Source organism: Gallus gallus, chromosome 1 (genome assembly GCF_016699485.2).
Source record: "Gallus gallus isolate bGalGal1 chromosome 1, bGalGal1.mat.broiler.GRCg7b, whole genome shotgun sequence".
NCBI lineage: Eukaryota > Metazoa > Chordata > Aves > Galliformes > Phasianidae > Gallus > Gallus gallus.
The window spans coordinates 130,310,534-130,328,835 of NC_052532.1; the positions used below are offsets into that span (position 1 = coordinate 130,310,534).

General features: G+C 41.0%; 1 protein-coding gene across 1 annotated transcript; it reads right to left on the reverse strand.

The window, feature by feature from the left end:
* Nucleotides 1-120: 120 nt before the first annotated feature.
* RP2 (retinitis pigmentosa 2 (X-linked recessive)) lies at nucleotides 121-18,250 on the reverse strand. The gene is made up of 5 exons (NM_001008680.2): nucleotides 18,027-18,250; nucleotides 9,826-10,491; nucleotides 7,043-7,157; nucleotides 5,820-5,905; nucleotides 121-2,720 (listed from the first exon to the last, which is right to left on the reverse strand). The coding sequence occupies exons 1-5, from the start codon at nucleotides 18,147-18,149 to the stop codon at nucleotides 2,637-2,639; spliced, it is 1,074 nt and encodes a 357-aa protein (NP_001008680.2). The 5' UTR covers nucleotides 18,150-18,250; the 3' UTR covers nucleotides 121-2,636.
* Between the last annotated feature and the right edge of the window lie 52 nt (nucleotides 18,251-18,302).

Sequence of the window (18,302 nt, forward strand, 5' to 3'; positions counted from 1 at the left end):
TTCAATTAGCTCCAAATATCTGGCAACTTACACTCTGTGTTTAAACACTGAATTCTGCTTTAATATTTGATTATAATTTGCAGTGATTTGCAATTTAAGAAAGTCTTCCAGAACCCAGAGTTTACATTTGCAATGTTTATTATGAAATACATTCACAGTGCAATGCAAATTACATAAAAAGCTATACAAGAAACATACAAAAGACTACACGAAGCACGTACCATTCAGTAATGCATGCAATATCTGATATACTCTTAGTAAGGCTAGAAGTGTCTTAACACCCATTAGGAAGAAACTGAAGTCAAAAGATAAATAATTGGATTAAGAAACTCCTTCATTATTTAGGCTTTTAAAAATTAAAAACCCTTTACGTTGCTTAATATGCTAACAACGCAAAAGAAGCAACACCCTGCTCATTCCCAGCACGTAAAAAAGGTTTTCACTGTTTTAAGACAAGATTAATTGTCAATCACTCATCTTCTCCTTCATCAAAAATAGTCACAAAAAACAATTCAGCACTTTGCTCCCCGATCGGGTTGAAAGTACAAAAAATAACCTGTAACGTACACGTAATCATGTGTCTGCACATAGGATTAGAAACATTACATGTAAAAGTTTAGAGATCAAGATGGTCCAATACACGCGCTGCTCAGAGAAGTTACATAATGACTGTTCTGAAGTACATTACACAGCTTCATTCATATGAGAAAAACGCATTTACAGCACGGACCCAGAATAATTCCAGCAGTATTCGTCGATGAGCTGTGCTAGTGCTTTGTGCACAGACCTAAGACTTGTAGCTACTTTCCACAGCCTCACCTCACACATCATACAAAACAAACCCTAGCTGGCTAAGAGCAAATAAGTGGCAATTTCTTCTACCAGTCAGATTGAGGTGGCAGCTTCATTTTATTTCACTCTATCGAATAATAACATTTTACAAGTGACATTTTTCTGACCTTCAGTATGCTAATGGTTTAGTGACTTCAGGAGATATCCTTCCTTATTTAATCCACACACAACTTTAATGAGAGGTCCTAAGGACATATTCTCAATATCTAGTTCAAACTAAGGGCTTGTATTTGCATAGTTGCAACAAAATGACAGCACATAATGTCTCCTGGGCACGACAGAATTATCAAAGAACCTGTTCTCCTGAAACTCATGTGCTACTTCTAAAAACAGCTAGGAAGAGGTGTGTATTCAGCCTCCCACTTGTGGAGCTCTAAAGCTGTGAAACGGATGAACTATGCATCTTAACTGAGAAAAGGTTTCAAGATCTTACTTTCAGAGGGACGGTGCTAATGAGGACATTATTGCTTTAGCATCTCAACACAGCCAAAGTGTGTTCAGCTGATTGTAAAGGCTGCATATACCAGCAAACCACAGTTTTAATTAATAACTTCTGTTTTGTGCACTTGCATGCACAGCCTGTTCAAGAATTACAGAGGGCTTGTAAACCTTAAGCGTTAAGTTCCTGTGGAAAAATCAGTGGGGAACTAACATACTAAAAGAAATTAAATAGTCATATACTTAATATTAGTAAAGATATGCATCCTAATATGCACTATATAGATATAAGCATCCTTACTGATAGCTATTCAAATAAATCCAAAATGACAGTAGCACTTCTTCAGTCTGTTTTTTGAATCAATCTGTAAGCCCTACAGCAAAGCGTAATATTCTACAGCCAATTTTCAGGATTACTTTCGAGAGCAGACCCCTGCTCTTGAGTCTTAACAATGAAGAGCTTTCTTAATGCCATCAGAGCCCTTTCTCTGGTTCCTGGTTGCTGCACGTCCCTTACAGCAAGTAACAACGTGCCAGCGTCATTACTCCCAGAGCTCAAGGGAATCTCAGGCATATCCCACATGTGGCGTGGGAATACCAGAGGCAGGTGCACCTCCAGAGACCCTGAACGGACCTCAGAGCTTTGCATTTTCAGCTGAGTACCCATGATCAGAGTTCACCTCAGAGCAAAGAGCCTAGCAAGTGCTCACCCACCAGACTGCTCATATGACAACTCTGCATAAACGCCCCTCCAAACAAATTTATTCAAAAAAGATACTGAAGCAGAATAAAACAGATGCACATTTTTTTTAAGTTATGCTCTGCTTCTGAAAGAAAAATCCATTTCAGACTAAGCTTTCAGAAGAAGTCATCAAATACAATTTCCTCCCTGACCTGCAATGAAGACAAATACACATATAGGAAAGTTTTGAACGATGAGTGTCACAGGAATATGCTTTGCTAAGGAAGCGTCTAAGTTAGACTTCACAATTATTAATGTGTCAAATGTATATCAGCATTGCACTTTTCACGTCTTCCATTAAATGTTGACAAGAAACATTCAAGCGTCAATAAAGGTTTAGAAATCACTGTAAAAACAAGTTAGTACAAAACCTCTGTGGTTTCTGGAGCTGAAGTATAAGTCTTGAGCACAATGCACACAAGGAGGTATGCCGTTTACTCCAGTTCAGGAAACGTGGTATTAAAACCATCAAGAGCTTTATAAAAGGAATACATGAGAAATATAAATCCAAGTGACAAAAATTCTCTGATACTACTGCAGTATTCAAAATAAGTGACATTCAAGTGCTGAGACAAACCAGACACGAATACTTCTGCGTTAGACTTCACATTCCCATCTGCATGTCAGCAAAGTTGTAGAAGTTGTCTACATCTTGAGACGCTGATGCCTTGCTCTCCGACACAAAAACCTATTTTATTAAACAAGGAAACAGTTATGCATCACTCATAAACAGGTTCAAGTAGTTTCTGCTTGTTTGGAGCTAATTATGACTCTCTTCATTTTTGCATGCCATGAGAGGCCCAAATCTCTTGGTTTCCACTATGTGTTGACAACAGAATCCTCTGAGCCCTGACATACCCTTCGTTATTGTGATCTGTTCTCAGCAGACTTAGGCTACTGTTAAGCTTTCACACAGCAGAAACGAAGTTGGTAAGAACTCCCTTGCACTCTATTCCCAAAATCTCAGCTGCTTCTTCAGATAATTTCAGGTCTCTTATTTATTTAGAATTCATTAGATTTGCATTTTGCAAAATCGTTCAACACGTGCAGTTCCAAGGTCTGGGACATCAACTTCAAGAACTTTCAGCAAATTAGCTACAAATGTCCCAGGCGCCACCCAAATAGATCAGTGCAACAGACAGAAGGGTTGTGGCAGTTCACCAGTTTCTTCATGTTCAATGTTCTCAACAAATAAATGATACTTTCAATCAAAACACGTGAATTCTTATTATTATTTTCTACTCCTCCCGGGGAAATTCCCACCCTCTTAACATATCATACGTGTTTGTGCAGCAAACAGCTATTCTGAAGCACACTGAAAGTGTAAAAATGGGCTATTCCAGATAATCATGCTCACACAGTACTACTTTTCTGCTTCACCTCAGAGTACCACGTCAACATAAACTATGACAGTTCCTTGAATTGGTTTACTCTAACATGTTTCAAGATGAGTATCCTGTTATCCATCAACTTCTGATTTCAGAACAAAGTTGTCTATTTCATCACAAAGCAAGTAGTTTCCTACACTACTGATTGCAAGCATAGTAGATTTCTGCTTGAAGGGACTTGACAACACCTACTATTTGTCTGGCAATTTGTTGGTGCAACAGCAATTTGTACCACGGTCATAATAGTTGAGTATGTTCTTTCACTATCCTTCCCTACCAGAATATTGCAAGTTACATTTTGCAGAGGATTTTATAAGTGATGAGGCCAATGGATTGTACAAGAAAGGCACACACAAGGGAAAAAAGAAAAAAGAAAGAAAGAAAGAAAGAAAAGGACAGATCTACCAAGACCAAACAAATCAGAAGTTCTGTAATGTGCATATAGCATAGAGGTCTCTTTGCAACACATTGTTTCTACTAAGCAGCTTTAAAACCTCTGCTGGTGCTACTGCTGATGACTTTTTCTACCCGTACTAGAGTATCTCAACAGGTATATTAGATTTATTTCAGAAACAAAAATTTGGTTAAAGTTATTAATGGATGAAGTTAATAAATTAATAGTTCTGAAATGCAGTGTAACTAGTTGTTTGAAACCAGACTGATTTCCTTGCAAAACCTCACAGGATAAATGCCTTCCCAAGAGCTTTTGTCACTGCTTTGTGATCAAGAATACCTATAATTCTTTCTGAGCACTGTAACAACTCTCAAGCTGTCCAAACGATAAAGGCAGCCAGCAGTGATGTGAAATCGTTTTATAGAGCATTCCTGAACCTGCTGGTAGTAGTAAGCCCAAAGTCTGCCTCTCCCTACATTGTTTCTAAACTATGACCTAAGAAAGACACATTTCCTAATATGTATACTCATGATATTCAAGTATCTAGAGATCCATACACAAATGTAGCATTTATCTGATATTTTGGGGTTAAAAATGTATCTAAATAAAAGACAGACAGGAAGCCTGAAGTCTTGCTTCTCAATTCAGCACAACAATTACTTGGAAACTGAGGTAGGTTTTACTACGGAACCAGTCTGTAAAGAGAAGATTTAAATCCGGGGACAGGAAGTAATTTTACATTTGGAACCCTGAAGAACAAAGATTACAAAGTATGAAGTGCATCGTTTCTGAGGTTTCTAGATGCATCCCAGATCAGGGCACTCTGTGTGTTACAACATCAGATGCCAGTCATTTCAGTGAGGAAAGCGTAAGTTTTTATTTGTTCTAATAATTAATATAACTTCAGCCTTTGAACAGAAAAACTGAAATCTAGAAGAATGAGCTAATTATGTACCCAGTATCAGCTTTGTTTGGTATGAACAAAGAAAAAAAACTACCTACATCAGAAAAGCCACAGTGAGCTCCCACTTAAAGAACTGATTTTTATGGTAAGATTTGCAGAGAGGACTTTTGGGTCCCAAGAAAGAATCAGCAACACCACAGCTCTGCCTACACTGCAGTCCTCGTACTTGCCAGCTTCAGAGAACCAAAATTTAAACCTGCTACACATCAGGCTTCGCTCACACAATAGCAAACACAACAAAACCCTCAACCATTAGCTACATTTCAGATGACATTACAAGGCTGTTCTCCAGAATCTGGGCAGTCTAATTCCCCGAGCAATCCTTTTGAGATGAACTGAAAGACATCAAGGAGCTGTATGGACACTAAGTCCCAAAGACATTCCAGTCTTTTTTGAACAGTTTCAGAGCAAGGGGTTTGCCTCTTTCCTATTATCAGTAATACTGCTCCCTCGCAGTGCTCCAATTGTTTCCAGACACTTTCTCAAATCCACTGCCATTCAAAAAAAGAAAAAAAAGAAGGAGGCAGCCAGCAAAAAGGAGACGTGGTATAAAGAAGGTACAGTAAAACAAGTTGACAGAAGAAAAAAGCAAACGCCTTTGAAGGAAGGCACGCTGCAATATCCTTCACAGCAAAAGTAAATCTTGAGAAAAGTTGAAATACTATTAAACCCTGACAAAGACGGGATACTGAAGTCTCCTTTATGATGTTCTGCTCTATAAGACTTGGAACAGAGCTTTATTCTGTTAAATTTATAAAATTTGTTTTTACCACTATGTGGAAAAAGTTTCAGGTAAAAATCTTCTATGTTCTTTTTAATAGATACGGGAATTTAGTACTTTCGTTAATAGAGGCAATTCCCTTCTGCAAACAAACTTGAGTTTTGAGCAAAACAAACAAGCAAAACCATGACTGGGATATTTAGATTATACCATTCCGAAACTTAAAAAGAAAATGCAGTGCATCAAAACTACAACTTGACCGTGAATCATCTTAGATGTCCTTTAACATTTTCTGCTAATAAAGCAAAACACCAGCTTACCTTGGTCCCATTAAAAACATCATTTACAGTGTTTCGACATCCTTCCACAGCACCATCTCCATTGAACTCCAAAGCAACGACTGGACCTAGAAGATCATTTCATCTGGAATCAATACTACTTTTAAGTCTGGCATTAAAACATTAGAGTTCTCATCCCTTAGGGAATTGTGAAGCTTACAAGAATCATTTCAGTTTTTTGTCTGAGCAGCCATAACACAGAATAAAGAAAGAGAAACACTTAACCATAGCTTTGAAGTATGGCGTTATCTGTGCAGAAAATATCTGCAATTCCATGCTCATTTTTGCAGAGGCTCTAGCAGGTTTCCCGTTTTATTTCTTGAAAGGCAGCGATGGCACAGAAACGCTGAAGAGTGGAGGGCATCGTGCGAGTGAGTCAGATTGCACTGCTCAAATAGTGAGCCATTTCACAGACATCTGCAGCATGACTGAGTCATTCAGGCATTTTTACCTCAGTACCAAGATAGCAAACAGTCTGATTTTCAGACTTGCTCTCACCCACTATTTTCAGATCCCCTTTCCCTGCTTTCATTCTGAACACATTATTTCTTCCCACATAGGTGCAAAATAGCCCCAAAACTATTTTTCATCTGAAAAGTATAACTTCTGTCCTATTCCTGCAATAAGCATCATGGACCTCATACATTACTGTGAAAAAAAAAATAAATCACACGTTGCTCCTAAGTTTGGGAGCATGTTTTGAGCTTCAGCTTACAACAGATGGCAAGATGACATTGCTTCTATAGGAACAGATAAAAAAACCGATTACAGTCGAATCAGCAAAACCACTTTTCAAGTACCCTGACAGAAAGCCATTTATAAACAGGAATTTAACACTTGCCTGTTTTATACACATCCATGCTGATTTGCTTTAATATGCATACAGAAACACTGAATAGCTAGGAGCTTTACCTGCAATTGTGATAAGCTAATATATTCTTAGCCTAGAAAGATGAGCCTCTGTTGACCAGCCCAGACAGATCTGCTTATGTCACAGCTTGTAAGCGAATTAGTTCATTTTGGATGCCTTCAGTTTTGACTGGTTCACTGCCTAAATGAAGCTTCCAAACTTCACCTCAACTGGCTTTACATTACAGTTTTCTCCTTCATTCTTCCATCTTCTCCTCTTTCACCTTCTCCAGAACACTCCACTGCCAGCTAGATTTCTGCACTAAGAAGAGAAACAAAACTGTAAATAACCTCACCTCTTTCAAGCAGTGGAATGAATTCTGATGCGCACTGTCGGAAAACTCTCTGAGCATCTTCTGCTTTCATTGAGACTTCTTTGGTCTGTACCAGCTGAAAGCCTTTGCCAGTCATCTATTAACAGATAAAGAATTCAAGCTAAAAATATTTCTAAGGCATGCAGCTCAACTTTGGTCCATTCCAGTGTAGACTGGATACTCATTTCCCATATACATTAAGCCACGGAGTAAAAAGACCCTTTTTACTCTTTCCAAAGACCATTTGCTTTTTCTACATTTCTGTTTATTTCCATTCCATTCATCTGGATTTTATCCTTTGCCCCAGTGCACCTACAGGGGTAGGTGCGAATTTTGGTTTTATGTTATGGCCCAGGGTTGTAGTTTTTTCCACAGTCTCTCACAAGCTGAAACTAACAGGAGTTAAAAGCATTCAGCATCTGGAGTCAAACAGTTTGTTCTCATTACACTGTAATAGTTCAGTCAAGCATTAGCTCAAATGCTTATCTATCCACTGCTGAAGTTTTCCATTTTGGAAAAAAAAGTTACAAGCTCTCAAACACACACAGCTCTTTACTTCAAACCCAGTAGTGATACTGAAGGTACATTGTCCTGGTTTTGACTGAGACAGAGCTATTTTATTCAAAGAAGAAATCTAGTGAGATACTATGCTTTGGCTTTAGGAAAAAAACAACGTCTATAACACATCAGTGCTTCCAATTGTTGCTGAGCAGTGCCGCACAGAGCCAAGGACGTTTCACCTTCTTAGCTTCTCATACTGCCATGGCTGGTGGGGGGGGACCGAGGGGGTCCAAGGAGCTGAGAGGGGGCAGAACCAGGACAACTGACCTAAACTGGCCAAAGGGATATTCCATACCATACGACAGCATGTAAAAGAGCTATAACCCTCAGTTGAGGGGAGGTGGCTGGGGGGCAGCTGCTAATCAGGGGCTAGCTGGGCATTGGTGAGTGGGTGGTGAGGAACTGCTTGTAGATCATTTGTTTTATGCTTGCATATATTTATTTTTGGCTCCCAAACGTGAAATAATTCAGGAGTTGTCACAATTGTACCCAGTTGAGCTGGTGCTGGGAGTGAATGGAAGAATATGGGCAAAAGCAAAAATAGTTCAACAGACTTTAATTACAGTAAATATTTTAGAAACATGTGACAATATGTCTGCAGAGCAGAGCAAACAGGCACTTGCCAAACTGCCAGGGAATTGAGTAAAAAAGCCTTGAGGATCTGTGATAACTGCAGGACATATATCATTGCTATTACCTCCGTTCCCCCCCCCCTTCTAGTAAATCTGTCCTAGTAAATAGCTTTTATCTCAACCTATGAGCTCTACTTTGTTGTTTGTTTGTTTTCCCCCGATTCTCTCCCCCACCTCACTTGGCTGGCAGGGGAAACAAACAACTGGGGGGTGCTTAGCAACTTGCTGGGTTAAAACCACAACATGCATGCAAAAGAAATAACTATAGTTATACTTCCAAAATATTAATTAAATCTACAGGGTAGTAAGATTTCCCCAGCATTTCACTAACTAGTCTTTTAGAGTCTCCTTAATACTTCTTTTTAAAGAGGGACTAACAGGGGAGAATACATCTAACACCCTGTTTACTGTAGCTAACCATTCATCAGAAAAAATACCCCTTACTTATCTGTGTTCACTGAAGTAGCTGTTAGTAACTCAGTTGCATCAAATCTGATAGGGATGGGGGCAGGTGAAACAGGGAAACACCCTAAAGCTTTTTTTTGTTGTTGTTGTTTTTCCTTGTAGTTAAAAAATGGAAGAAGGGAGCTCCATCAGTTGTTTGGTTGCTCATACAACACTAAGATCAGCAACTTTTGCAGATACCTCTCTCAAGCTGTAATTCAGTTATTGGCTCTGCTCTGTCATCCCTGGCACTCTAGAGTGCTAGAAGCAGCCAGCCACTCCCAGATTTTAGCTCAGTGAAGACCAAACTCAGTCAAGCATAGGAGCTCCTGCCTTACAGGGGGAAAAAAAAAAAAAAAAGAAAGAAGGAAAGAAAGGAGCACCAGATATTTAAATAATCAAAGACAGCTGACCAGTTGTAACAAACACTCACTGAATTTTCCAGAAAAAATTGCCAATGCTGGATGGGAAGGGTAGGAGATAGATAACATTTAACCTGTTATTTTTAAAAGTCTCTGTTAGTGCTGGCAAAGCTTTCAGGGCAAATAGCCTTGATAGACTTTGGGGGCAATTAGTTACCAAGTTTATTGGCTATCTTCCTTTCACAAGCACTGACAACCACTTACTCTATACTTGGCCAAGTTCATTAGTACATTTTCCTCAGTGCAGGTTTGGTGTGCTGTACTGGAAAAATACACTGGAATTATTAAAGAACAGATGTGCCAATCCCAGGATGTTAGTTGTAAAATAACTCACTCAGAGGGTGGTGACACACTGGAACAGGTTGCCCAAGGAGGCTGTGGATGCCCCATCCCTGGAGGCATTCAAGGCCAGGCTGGATGTGGCTCTGGGCAGCCTGGTCTGGTAGTTGGCGACCCTGCACATAGCAGGGGGGTTGAAACTCGATGATCGCTGTGGTCCTTTTCAACCCACGCCATTCTATGATAACTGTTTGATCAGGATGAGCTGCATTCTCTTATCTTGCTTCAAGGTTTTAACAGCGCAGTTGATTAATAAGGGTAGCAGACAGGCAGAACCTCAGCATTCTCTCTTCAGTAAGTACCAAGGCTATCCAGAGAAAGTTCAATTAGAAATTCATAAAGTTCAACAGAGAAAAAGGTCACTTACCTCATCAATTAGCTTTCTGGCATTCGCAGTTGTGTAGTCACCAGCAAAAAACACAGCCAAACACGATTCATCACTGTTCTTCTGTCTCTGCCCTCGAGTTATTGGTATTATGCTCTTCATAGCATCTGTAGAAACTCTGACAGCTTTCAGCTCTTCAGAAGTGGGCAGAGGAACGTAATCTTGAACCACAGCATTCTCAGGCAAAAGGCCCCAATTATTTTCTCCTGACACAGGAGTAAAGTCATGGATGTTGCTCCATGTGTTATTGAAGATACTCAGTCCAGCATCTTTAAATTGTAAAGCAAGCTCAGGATAATAGTACTGGAAACAACCAAATTTCATACCTGTGGAGGACTCAATAATAGGTTGGGTGGCACAGCACAAGAATACCTCCAGCCTTCTGCAGTCCCGAGTGCGAAACTGTTGGCAGGCTACTATGCATTTGCAATCTTTGCAGTTACGGAAAAACACACTGCCTTTTATTGGTCCTAAAAAGATTTGGCAGTTTACACAGTCATCGATAGTGACTGTAGCAGAATGGTCAAATATGTAGATACTACAGTTCTCACAGTCCTGAATGACAAATTGTTGTCCTGCTACTCTTCCAGGGAGTCGACCCACAGTTTCATCTTTCAGTCCAGAAAAAGTGTAATCTTTTGGATCAACCTGAAGGAGAAAGGAAAAAAAACACATGAAAGTCTTCACGTACAAAGAATATTATAATGCCAAATGTTAATTGATTTGGATTATCTGAGATATTACAGAACCTTACAAGATAACCTGCCAGAAAACTTCAAAGAACAGATATCAGAGTGATGAAAGATCCTTTCTAGCTAGGCAACCGGAATACATAGTGTTGAGGTACAACAGAGAGCTGAAACTAAACTTCTAGATACTTCAGGGAAAAAAATCCAAACAACAACAAACAAACCCCACCACAACTCAGTTTGTTCTTTAGAAAGGAAATGGGAGGGGGTTCTAAACTGTTTCTACAGGAAAGATGGTCCTGAGGATTATGGTAATAACAGTAATAAATGAATTGGCCAACAGCATTAAAGATTCATAAAGCTGGGAAGACACAGTACTTCCTTTTCAAGTAGCTTTCTTGGTCTTATGTTACCACGCCTCAACACATTGCAAGAAAACATTGCTGCTTTCAAGCACTATCTCCATCATTATGTTTGCAAACAACAAAGAGCTTGCTTATCCATGCCACAGCATTATCTTGTGCTAACAACCCCAGCTTGTGCTAACAGCAGCAGCTACGTGTTAGCTATAAGCAACAAGCAAAGACTGACAGTGCTGGCACACAGGTCATGTTTACAGACCTCTCCTCCTCCACTCTCCAGCATTCTTCCGCCTGCAAGAGAAACTGTGGCCCTCCCCAGCACCCCGTGCTCAGAGCAGTGACCAAGGAGCCGCGCAGTGCCGAGGATGGCCCTTGATGCAGCTGGGCAGCATGAATAATACAGCAGCCGCAGTCAGAACACCGAAGGAATCTGAGCTGGATTCCTCCTAGTTACATGACAGTCAAGGCAACTGTGCTTCCCAGAGCAAATTCTACTCTGCCCTCTTGTGAAAGCTTATTAAAATAGCACTCAGAAGCATACAAGTACCTGAACTACTCTAACACCAGATCACTTCCCAAACCTGCCATTTCAGCCCGAAAGGCCTTAAGGCTCACTGCACTGCAGGCAGTGATAAAGCACTACCACAGGTCCTGGACAGCTCAATTGGTCAGAAATTCCTCCTCGCCAGTATTTTGAACATTCACACAAGATTAGAGACCAGAAAAAGGTCTCCAGTTTCTAAAACCACAAGCCAGAAAGTGCATGTGTCAGACATGCACGAAAGCAGCTCAGTCTAGATAGGTTTTGCTTGAAATAGCTCCTGGAAGCTATATATGTCTACTAACTAAAAAAGCGTGCTCTTACATACATCATAACTGACTTCCTGACACAAAAGTCAGTTTGCAGCTAATGAATCTTCTCCATGGATATGAACTCCCAGTAAGCTCCTTTCAGCCAAATTCAGTATTGCTAGCACAGACCTGGGACAGGTAGGTGGAAGAGTTGCAAGCAAAACTAGAAGGCTCAAATGAAATGCATCATAGCACAGAGACTGAGCCACACCGTATGATTAAGATTCAAACTCCCTAAGATCTTACACAAGTCTTGTGTAACATTACTTATCTGATCTACCAAGCATTCCCAAGGCACTGAGAGAATTTAAGTATCAGAACTGCTTTTGGACACGTTCTTCCCCAGCATCTCCTAGAGCACTTATGGATGGATGTGGCTGTGTATTATATGTACAAACATAAATATTTATTTATAGCCTTGGGAGACAGTGGTAGTGCCTTGTAAATGATACAAGAGGAACAGTTACTTTCCTTAGGAAAGAGAAGTTCAAAGTTTCCAGAACTGGCAGCCTTTTTTAGAAATGTCACACCTACTGGTGTTTTTCTAAACAAGCCTCTTCTAAATGCCTCAGAGACCGTATTAGTTTGTCCAACATTCAGTCCTCACAAAGACCTGAGAAACAACTTTCCCTTACTATTTTAATTAGCCCTAAGTGAATAACACTGGTTTGTCAGCTAACCCACTGGTTACAGAATCTCAGATGAGAGCACTTGAGAAAGAGTAGTACTGAGTCCAGTGATGCTCTGTATTAATTTAGACTGAGCAACAAAAATCAGCTGATTTCCAGATTCGAGAATCATAGAATCATATCATAGAATCATAGAATGGCCTGGGTTGAAAAGGACCACAATGATCACTGAGTTTCAACCCCCCTGCTATGTGCAGGGTCACCAACCACCAGACCAGGCTGCCCAGAGCCACACCCAGCCTGGCCTTGAATGCCTCCAATCAAGAGCTCGATTTTGTTTCCCTGTTGTGAATTAAGAGTTGTGTGCTGATGCAATTCTTACCTCTAAGTTTGTTCACCACTCTAGGGAGTTGGCCAATTTATTTTAATTTCACCTGGCAGGTTTCTTTTCAAAGACTAGGAGTATTTATTGACTAACACAACCATTGGAACTGGAGGGACTGAATGAAATAGACCTCAGCACTCTCCCTGCCACACTGGGTTACTGTCCTTGAGAGCAGTGAGTAATCCAAGAGGCTGTAGCACATCTGAGTATTTCAATTCCCCTGGGTAAAAGAAACACCTTAGAAGAACATCAGGGTAGAAATATAGTTTTAAGTATGCATTCAACATCTGTTTATATGCTTATCACCAAGCTTCATGCTTAACAGTCCTCAAGCCTACAGGTATCACCATGAGGTGAATACTCCATTAACTCACCTTCCTTACCCCGAGACAGACTGCACTAATTGCTTAAGTTCCATCTCTGTAGCTAGAAAGCAGGCCAGGAAAAACAAAAGCAACAGAAGATAACATTTGAAGACATATACAGTGAGAACCAGAGATATGTAGATTCTATCCCTACTTATCTGGTACAACTTTCTTGTACAATCTCAAACACAAGACAAGCTAGCAATAGAAAAATCAATGGTTTGATAATTCACCTACTTATCCTTCACATTTGGATAAAGCTTCAAAGAATTGAAGAATTTGTATAAAGTTTTGAAAGCCCTTTTCCCAGACTGGTATAATTCCAATTACAGCATTTATAGGTGTAAGTTTTAATGCTTTCAGCTGAATTCAGAGAGTTTTAGATTAGAGAGTTCTTCAATAGTAGATATAAGCACAGCTCAAGAGTTGAAAACTTCTAATCAAAGTGCTATGTGGAGGTTCAGGAATGATTCCGTAAAGTACCCTAAAATAACCAGATATGATGACCAAAAAAAAAACCAAAACAAAAAATCCCTGCTTACACAATAGTTTTTCTCCTTAACAGAAAAACAGAAGTCTCATCTGTAGTCATTGTAAACAACAATGCTGATAAGTCTATTACAAAGGACTGGGGAACATATGAATGTTTGCTAATGAACATATGAGTGATTATAAAGCACAGAGAAAGAAGTGATGGCAAGTGAAAGTTCAGAGCATCCATGGCAAACTCTAGCAAGTTCTGCAGCAACAATAACACTGTAATATGCAACTTTCCTTACTGTGAACAGCTGTCCTGCAAGAAGGCCAGAGGCCAGGCAGGAAGGCTGCAGATAAAGTAACTTCAGCCTCGACAGCTCCCACTTGGAAGAAGACTGAGAAGTACCAGACCCTCACAGTTTTCAGTGCTAGCTATACCTGGAATCACCAAGGTCTCTGACAGCTTCTTTCTGGTGTAAGTACGTGTTCTAAGAAGACTTTTATGCCTGGTCAATCAGGAAAGCAGTCTTAGTCAGCAACAGTTAGCCACTACAAATGAGGAGACACTGCAGATTTTAATGGATTGTGGCTCTCCCCTAGTTAATTGTACATAGCCTGCAAAGCAGTCACTTTGAAGTCCAAACCACTAACACAAAAATCTCCTCTTAAATACTGTCCTCAAAAATCACTTCCTATCTTCCTAAATTATAATAAATGATAGTTCCGCTACAAATTCATATACAAGTAAGAGTATGTAAGAATTGGCTGCTGACACAGTGACATTAAAAGCTGCAGTTATAGGGCATGCACGCAGACTTAAGAGGATTTATGTGCTATTTTTGTCAATAGGGGAATTAACAGAAAGGAAGCAAAAGAAGTGCATTCCAGGCCTAGGCAATTCTTCACATTCAGATTTAAATGGGATTGGTGCCCTTCAGTATTGAATTGCAACATCCTCTGGAGAAAGTGTTAGTTGAAGTTACTCACCTCTGCCTGACTTCTAGGTTCCCAGCAGTAACAAAAGCTGGGAAGAGGGACAATATCTGCAGATTCTAGCCACTGTCATACAGTTTTTCATCTTGGAGCATCTCCTGTACACCTTGACTTTAAACGCAACCAATGTAACAGCCAAAAGATGTATTTCATCCTACCCTTCAGAATCCTTCCCTTCTTTCAGAGGACCAATAATAGCATAGAACAGACACTGGCAGGCTTGTCTGAATAACAAGCTGTTGCCAGATACTGCAGATAGGAGAAAGAAAAAAAAGCTACAAGACATTTTCATCAGCCTTAACCGAAAATATTATTTAATATTAACCTGTTGACTTTCTCAATTGGTAGATTACACTTTGAGAAACACAGCAGTAGATTTTCTGGTGCACTGAAAAGCCTAACGGAGATGTATGCGATCTCAGGACACCACCTCCCACTGCTTAGTTACTGACAAATCAAAAAGGTTAAACTGATTTTATATTTGTTCAAAAATAAAATATAAAAACGTTATGTGAAAGAGATGTAGACAATGCAAGAAGACCTTATCAGCTCAGACCATTCCAGCAGAATCGCCAGATGTGAAGTAACTAACAGAAAACTATGATTTATGTGGTGAGTTAAAGACCTGTTTGTGAGGTTTTCTTCTTTGGTTCTTCTTTGGTTGCGGTTTGGTTTTTTATTTGTTTGGGTTTTGGGGTTTTATTTGTGTGTGTGTCCCCAATTTCATTTTAAACTGTTTGAATCCAATGACCAGAGCCTGACAGTAATTATTGTTACATGCTTCCTACCAAATACAGCACTTTATCTGCACATCAATTGGCACAAAAGAAAATTTTCTGGGCAGGAAAGTCCATCTAAGCTTTGAATGTCATTGAAACCATAACTCATCTAATCTTACTTCGTTGAGGATGAGAAACAACAGCAAAAAGAACCTCAGATGCTTGTGTTTCTCCTCTTCACAGAGATCACAGCACATAGCTGTATCAGCCATCTCAAAACATAAAAGCCCAGTTCCTGTCTATACATACCCACGTTTTGTTATTGCTGTAGTTATTATTCCAGTCCTGTATGCCAACGCTGTTTAGTCACTCAGAACATAAAAAGGTAGGAAAGAAAAAGGGAGACCAAGAGCAGAAATGCCATCTTATGTTCTGTATGAAATCATAGCTGAAGGCTGAGAAGATTCAGGCATCACCAAGTTCCTCTTTCGCATTTGGTCAGAAAGGGATATGACAAGTCTCCAGGATGTTACGTAGTGATAACACTCTGTAATAAGCTGTGCTCTGCTAATTTATCTGGACTAAGAATCCCATGGAAGAAAGAAATAGAACACGTTTTGTTTTCAGGATAAGCTCATCCTTTGATTCTTCTTCTGCACCATAAGTAATCTTCACACAGTTCTCCAAATCCAGAGGTCAGCAAACATTGCGTCATAAATCTGCTGAGATCTCTGTAATCTGAATTTGATTAATTTTTAACCATCTGAAATACATACACTTCTGTTGTCTTTTAAATAAGGGCACATACAAATCTGAAAAGGCCCTTCACATTCATGCCTTTCCTTACTTTCAAGTAATCTATCAGCATCTCATAGCAATTCATAGCAAACTGATACAACATGTTCCATTTTCAGGGCTATTACAGTGGAGTTACACGGTCACGAAGTCTTTGTCACACTACTCTTCAGCTACGCAATACCAACAGTAATCTTTTGCCAGAAGAACACAATTAAGACAGCCTACACTAACAGTGCTGTGCTTCAGAAGCGGAAGAAACAACTTTGCTGGAAGAACTGCTGAAGTTCAGAGCTCCTGCCAGCGCAGCTGTCAGCTAGCAGTCACCTCATTTCACATCCCTGTACAGACAATCATGCACACAAGCATGCCTAGGTTGTGCTCCCTACAGTAAGTACGTCAGCAAAGCTTGAATTAATAGGAAGACACCTGGAGCCTCCAAGCAGCAAGATTTATCCATCTGTAAGAACATACAGATATCCTGCACAAACTGTAGACATTCACATTCTGCTTGCAGAACTGCACTACATAACCAGAACAACATCACTGCAAGTAACAACCTGAAATTAGAACACACTTCACACCTGACACATTCACATTAAAAGTAACAGGAAACGCTAATGGCTTTCAGAGTTCATATCTTCTGACTGAGCTGATGTCTTCAGAGTTCAGAACACAAATTCGATGCATTCGGTGATCAAAGAGTCCTAATGCCACAAGTTTTCCAACTGCCACCAATCAAACTCTGCACACAAATACAAACTGTGGAATGAATAAGGATACTTACATGTGCTGCACCAAAAATGAAGCAGCAGTAGAGAACAGGATAATGTGTCTGAGAGGATACCTAAAGCTACCACATGAACACTGGCATGGTAACGCTTAACACAAACTGTGATCAACAAATGCAGTGCAGAAAGAGCTCAGCATTCCCTTGCCAAAAAGCAAGCATCTCAGCTCTGCTCTCCTGGTTTAATGTACCAAGCATGTACGTAAAGACCAATGAAAAGTAAGGTTGCATGGAGCAAGAGAAACGGACTGGAACATGAAATAAATGTTCTTGAGCTGCGTTGTACCAAATTAAGCAGCTAATTTTATGGCTTCCGCAGTTCAGTAGAACAGCCCAAACTCACTGATTCTTCCAGTTTTTCAGAGGATTTCATACAAAGAGGAAGTTGTACATGCAATACATTACGTGCTTCCCCCCAGTGAGACAGCTTGTTTGCACTGTAAAACCTCATCTGTTAGCTTGAGCCTACTTCCCACATGCTAACAGTCACCTCCACAGCAACAAGGTTCGCTGTCCTCCCAGTCGAGTGTGTCTATGTCCCAGTTTTCCACCTGTTACACAGTTTTAGAAGGTAGCGCCATGTAAGTAAAACTGTATAGAAAGGCTCATATGAGTTAATCTTTAGCTGATGAATTTGCTCTGTGGTTAGGTCATATCTACTTACTGTAGGACAGGTTCTCAGTACAGCACTCCCTCACTGTAAGAAGTCTCCACAAGCACCCCACAGCAAGCCAGAGCAACGAGCCCAGCACAGATCAGCCCTCTTTATCCTCGGGATCCAATCCCTCCAGGCTACACGCACAGTCCCTCGCTCATCTCCAGCGCAGCTTCTCTTAATCCACTTGAAAGACTTAGGAGCCACCCTAGAGCACCTCACCAAGTTTAGAAACACAAGCAAGCTGAGCATTCACATGAGTTCACACACCTTCTTTTTGACATTTGTACAACACGGCCTAAAGGTCTGGGGGCCCGCTGACCGAAGCTCACACCGGACCGAGAGTGTATTCTCACGCCGCCCCGCTCCCGCTAACGGGACACGCTGCCTCGCGGCGAGAACGAAGCCAAGGCTGCCAGCGCACAGCCTGACAGGAAACCGCATTCCGCTCGCCCTCCCCGCCGCCCCGTACCTTGGCTCGCTGGTCCCAGCTGTACTGCGGCGCCTTCTCCTCGCCGGCCGCCGGCTCCTGGCTGGCTCCTTGCTGCTGCCCGCCCTGCGCCGGCTTCCTGCGCTTGGAGAAGAAGCAGCCCATGGCGGCGCCGCCGCCTCCCCGGCAACCGAAAACCGCCGCGCGCGCTACAACCGCCCCGCCGCGCGCCCGCTGGCACCGCCCGGCCCGGCCCGCGGGGAGAGGCCGTGCGGGACCGACCGCCAGCGCAGCGCCTCGCCGCCCCGCCCCGCTTCC

What these genes read in the sequence shown, in the direction of transcription:
- RP2 (NM_001008680.2), bottom strand. Translation starts at nt 18,149, where the DNA reads ATGGGCTGCTTCTTCTCCAAGCGCAGGAAGCCGGCGCAGGGCGGGCAG. An exon ending in GCTGGGACCAGCGAGCCAAG is followed by an intron (nt 10,492 to 18,026) that starts GTACGGGGCGGC and finishes TTTCTCCTTCAG; the next exon opens with GTTGATCCAAAAGATTACAC. An exon ending in ATGTTTTTAATGGGACCAAG is followed by an intron (nt 2,721 to 5,819) that starts GTAAGCTGGTGT and finishes TTAATAAAATAG; the next exon opens with GTTTTTGTGTCGGAGAGCAA.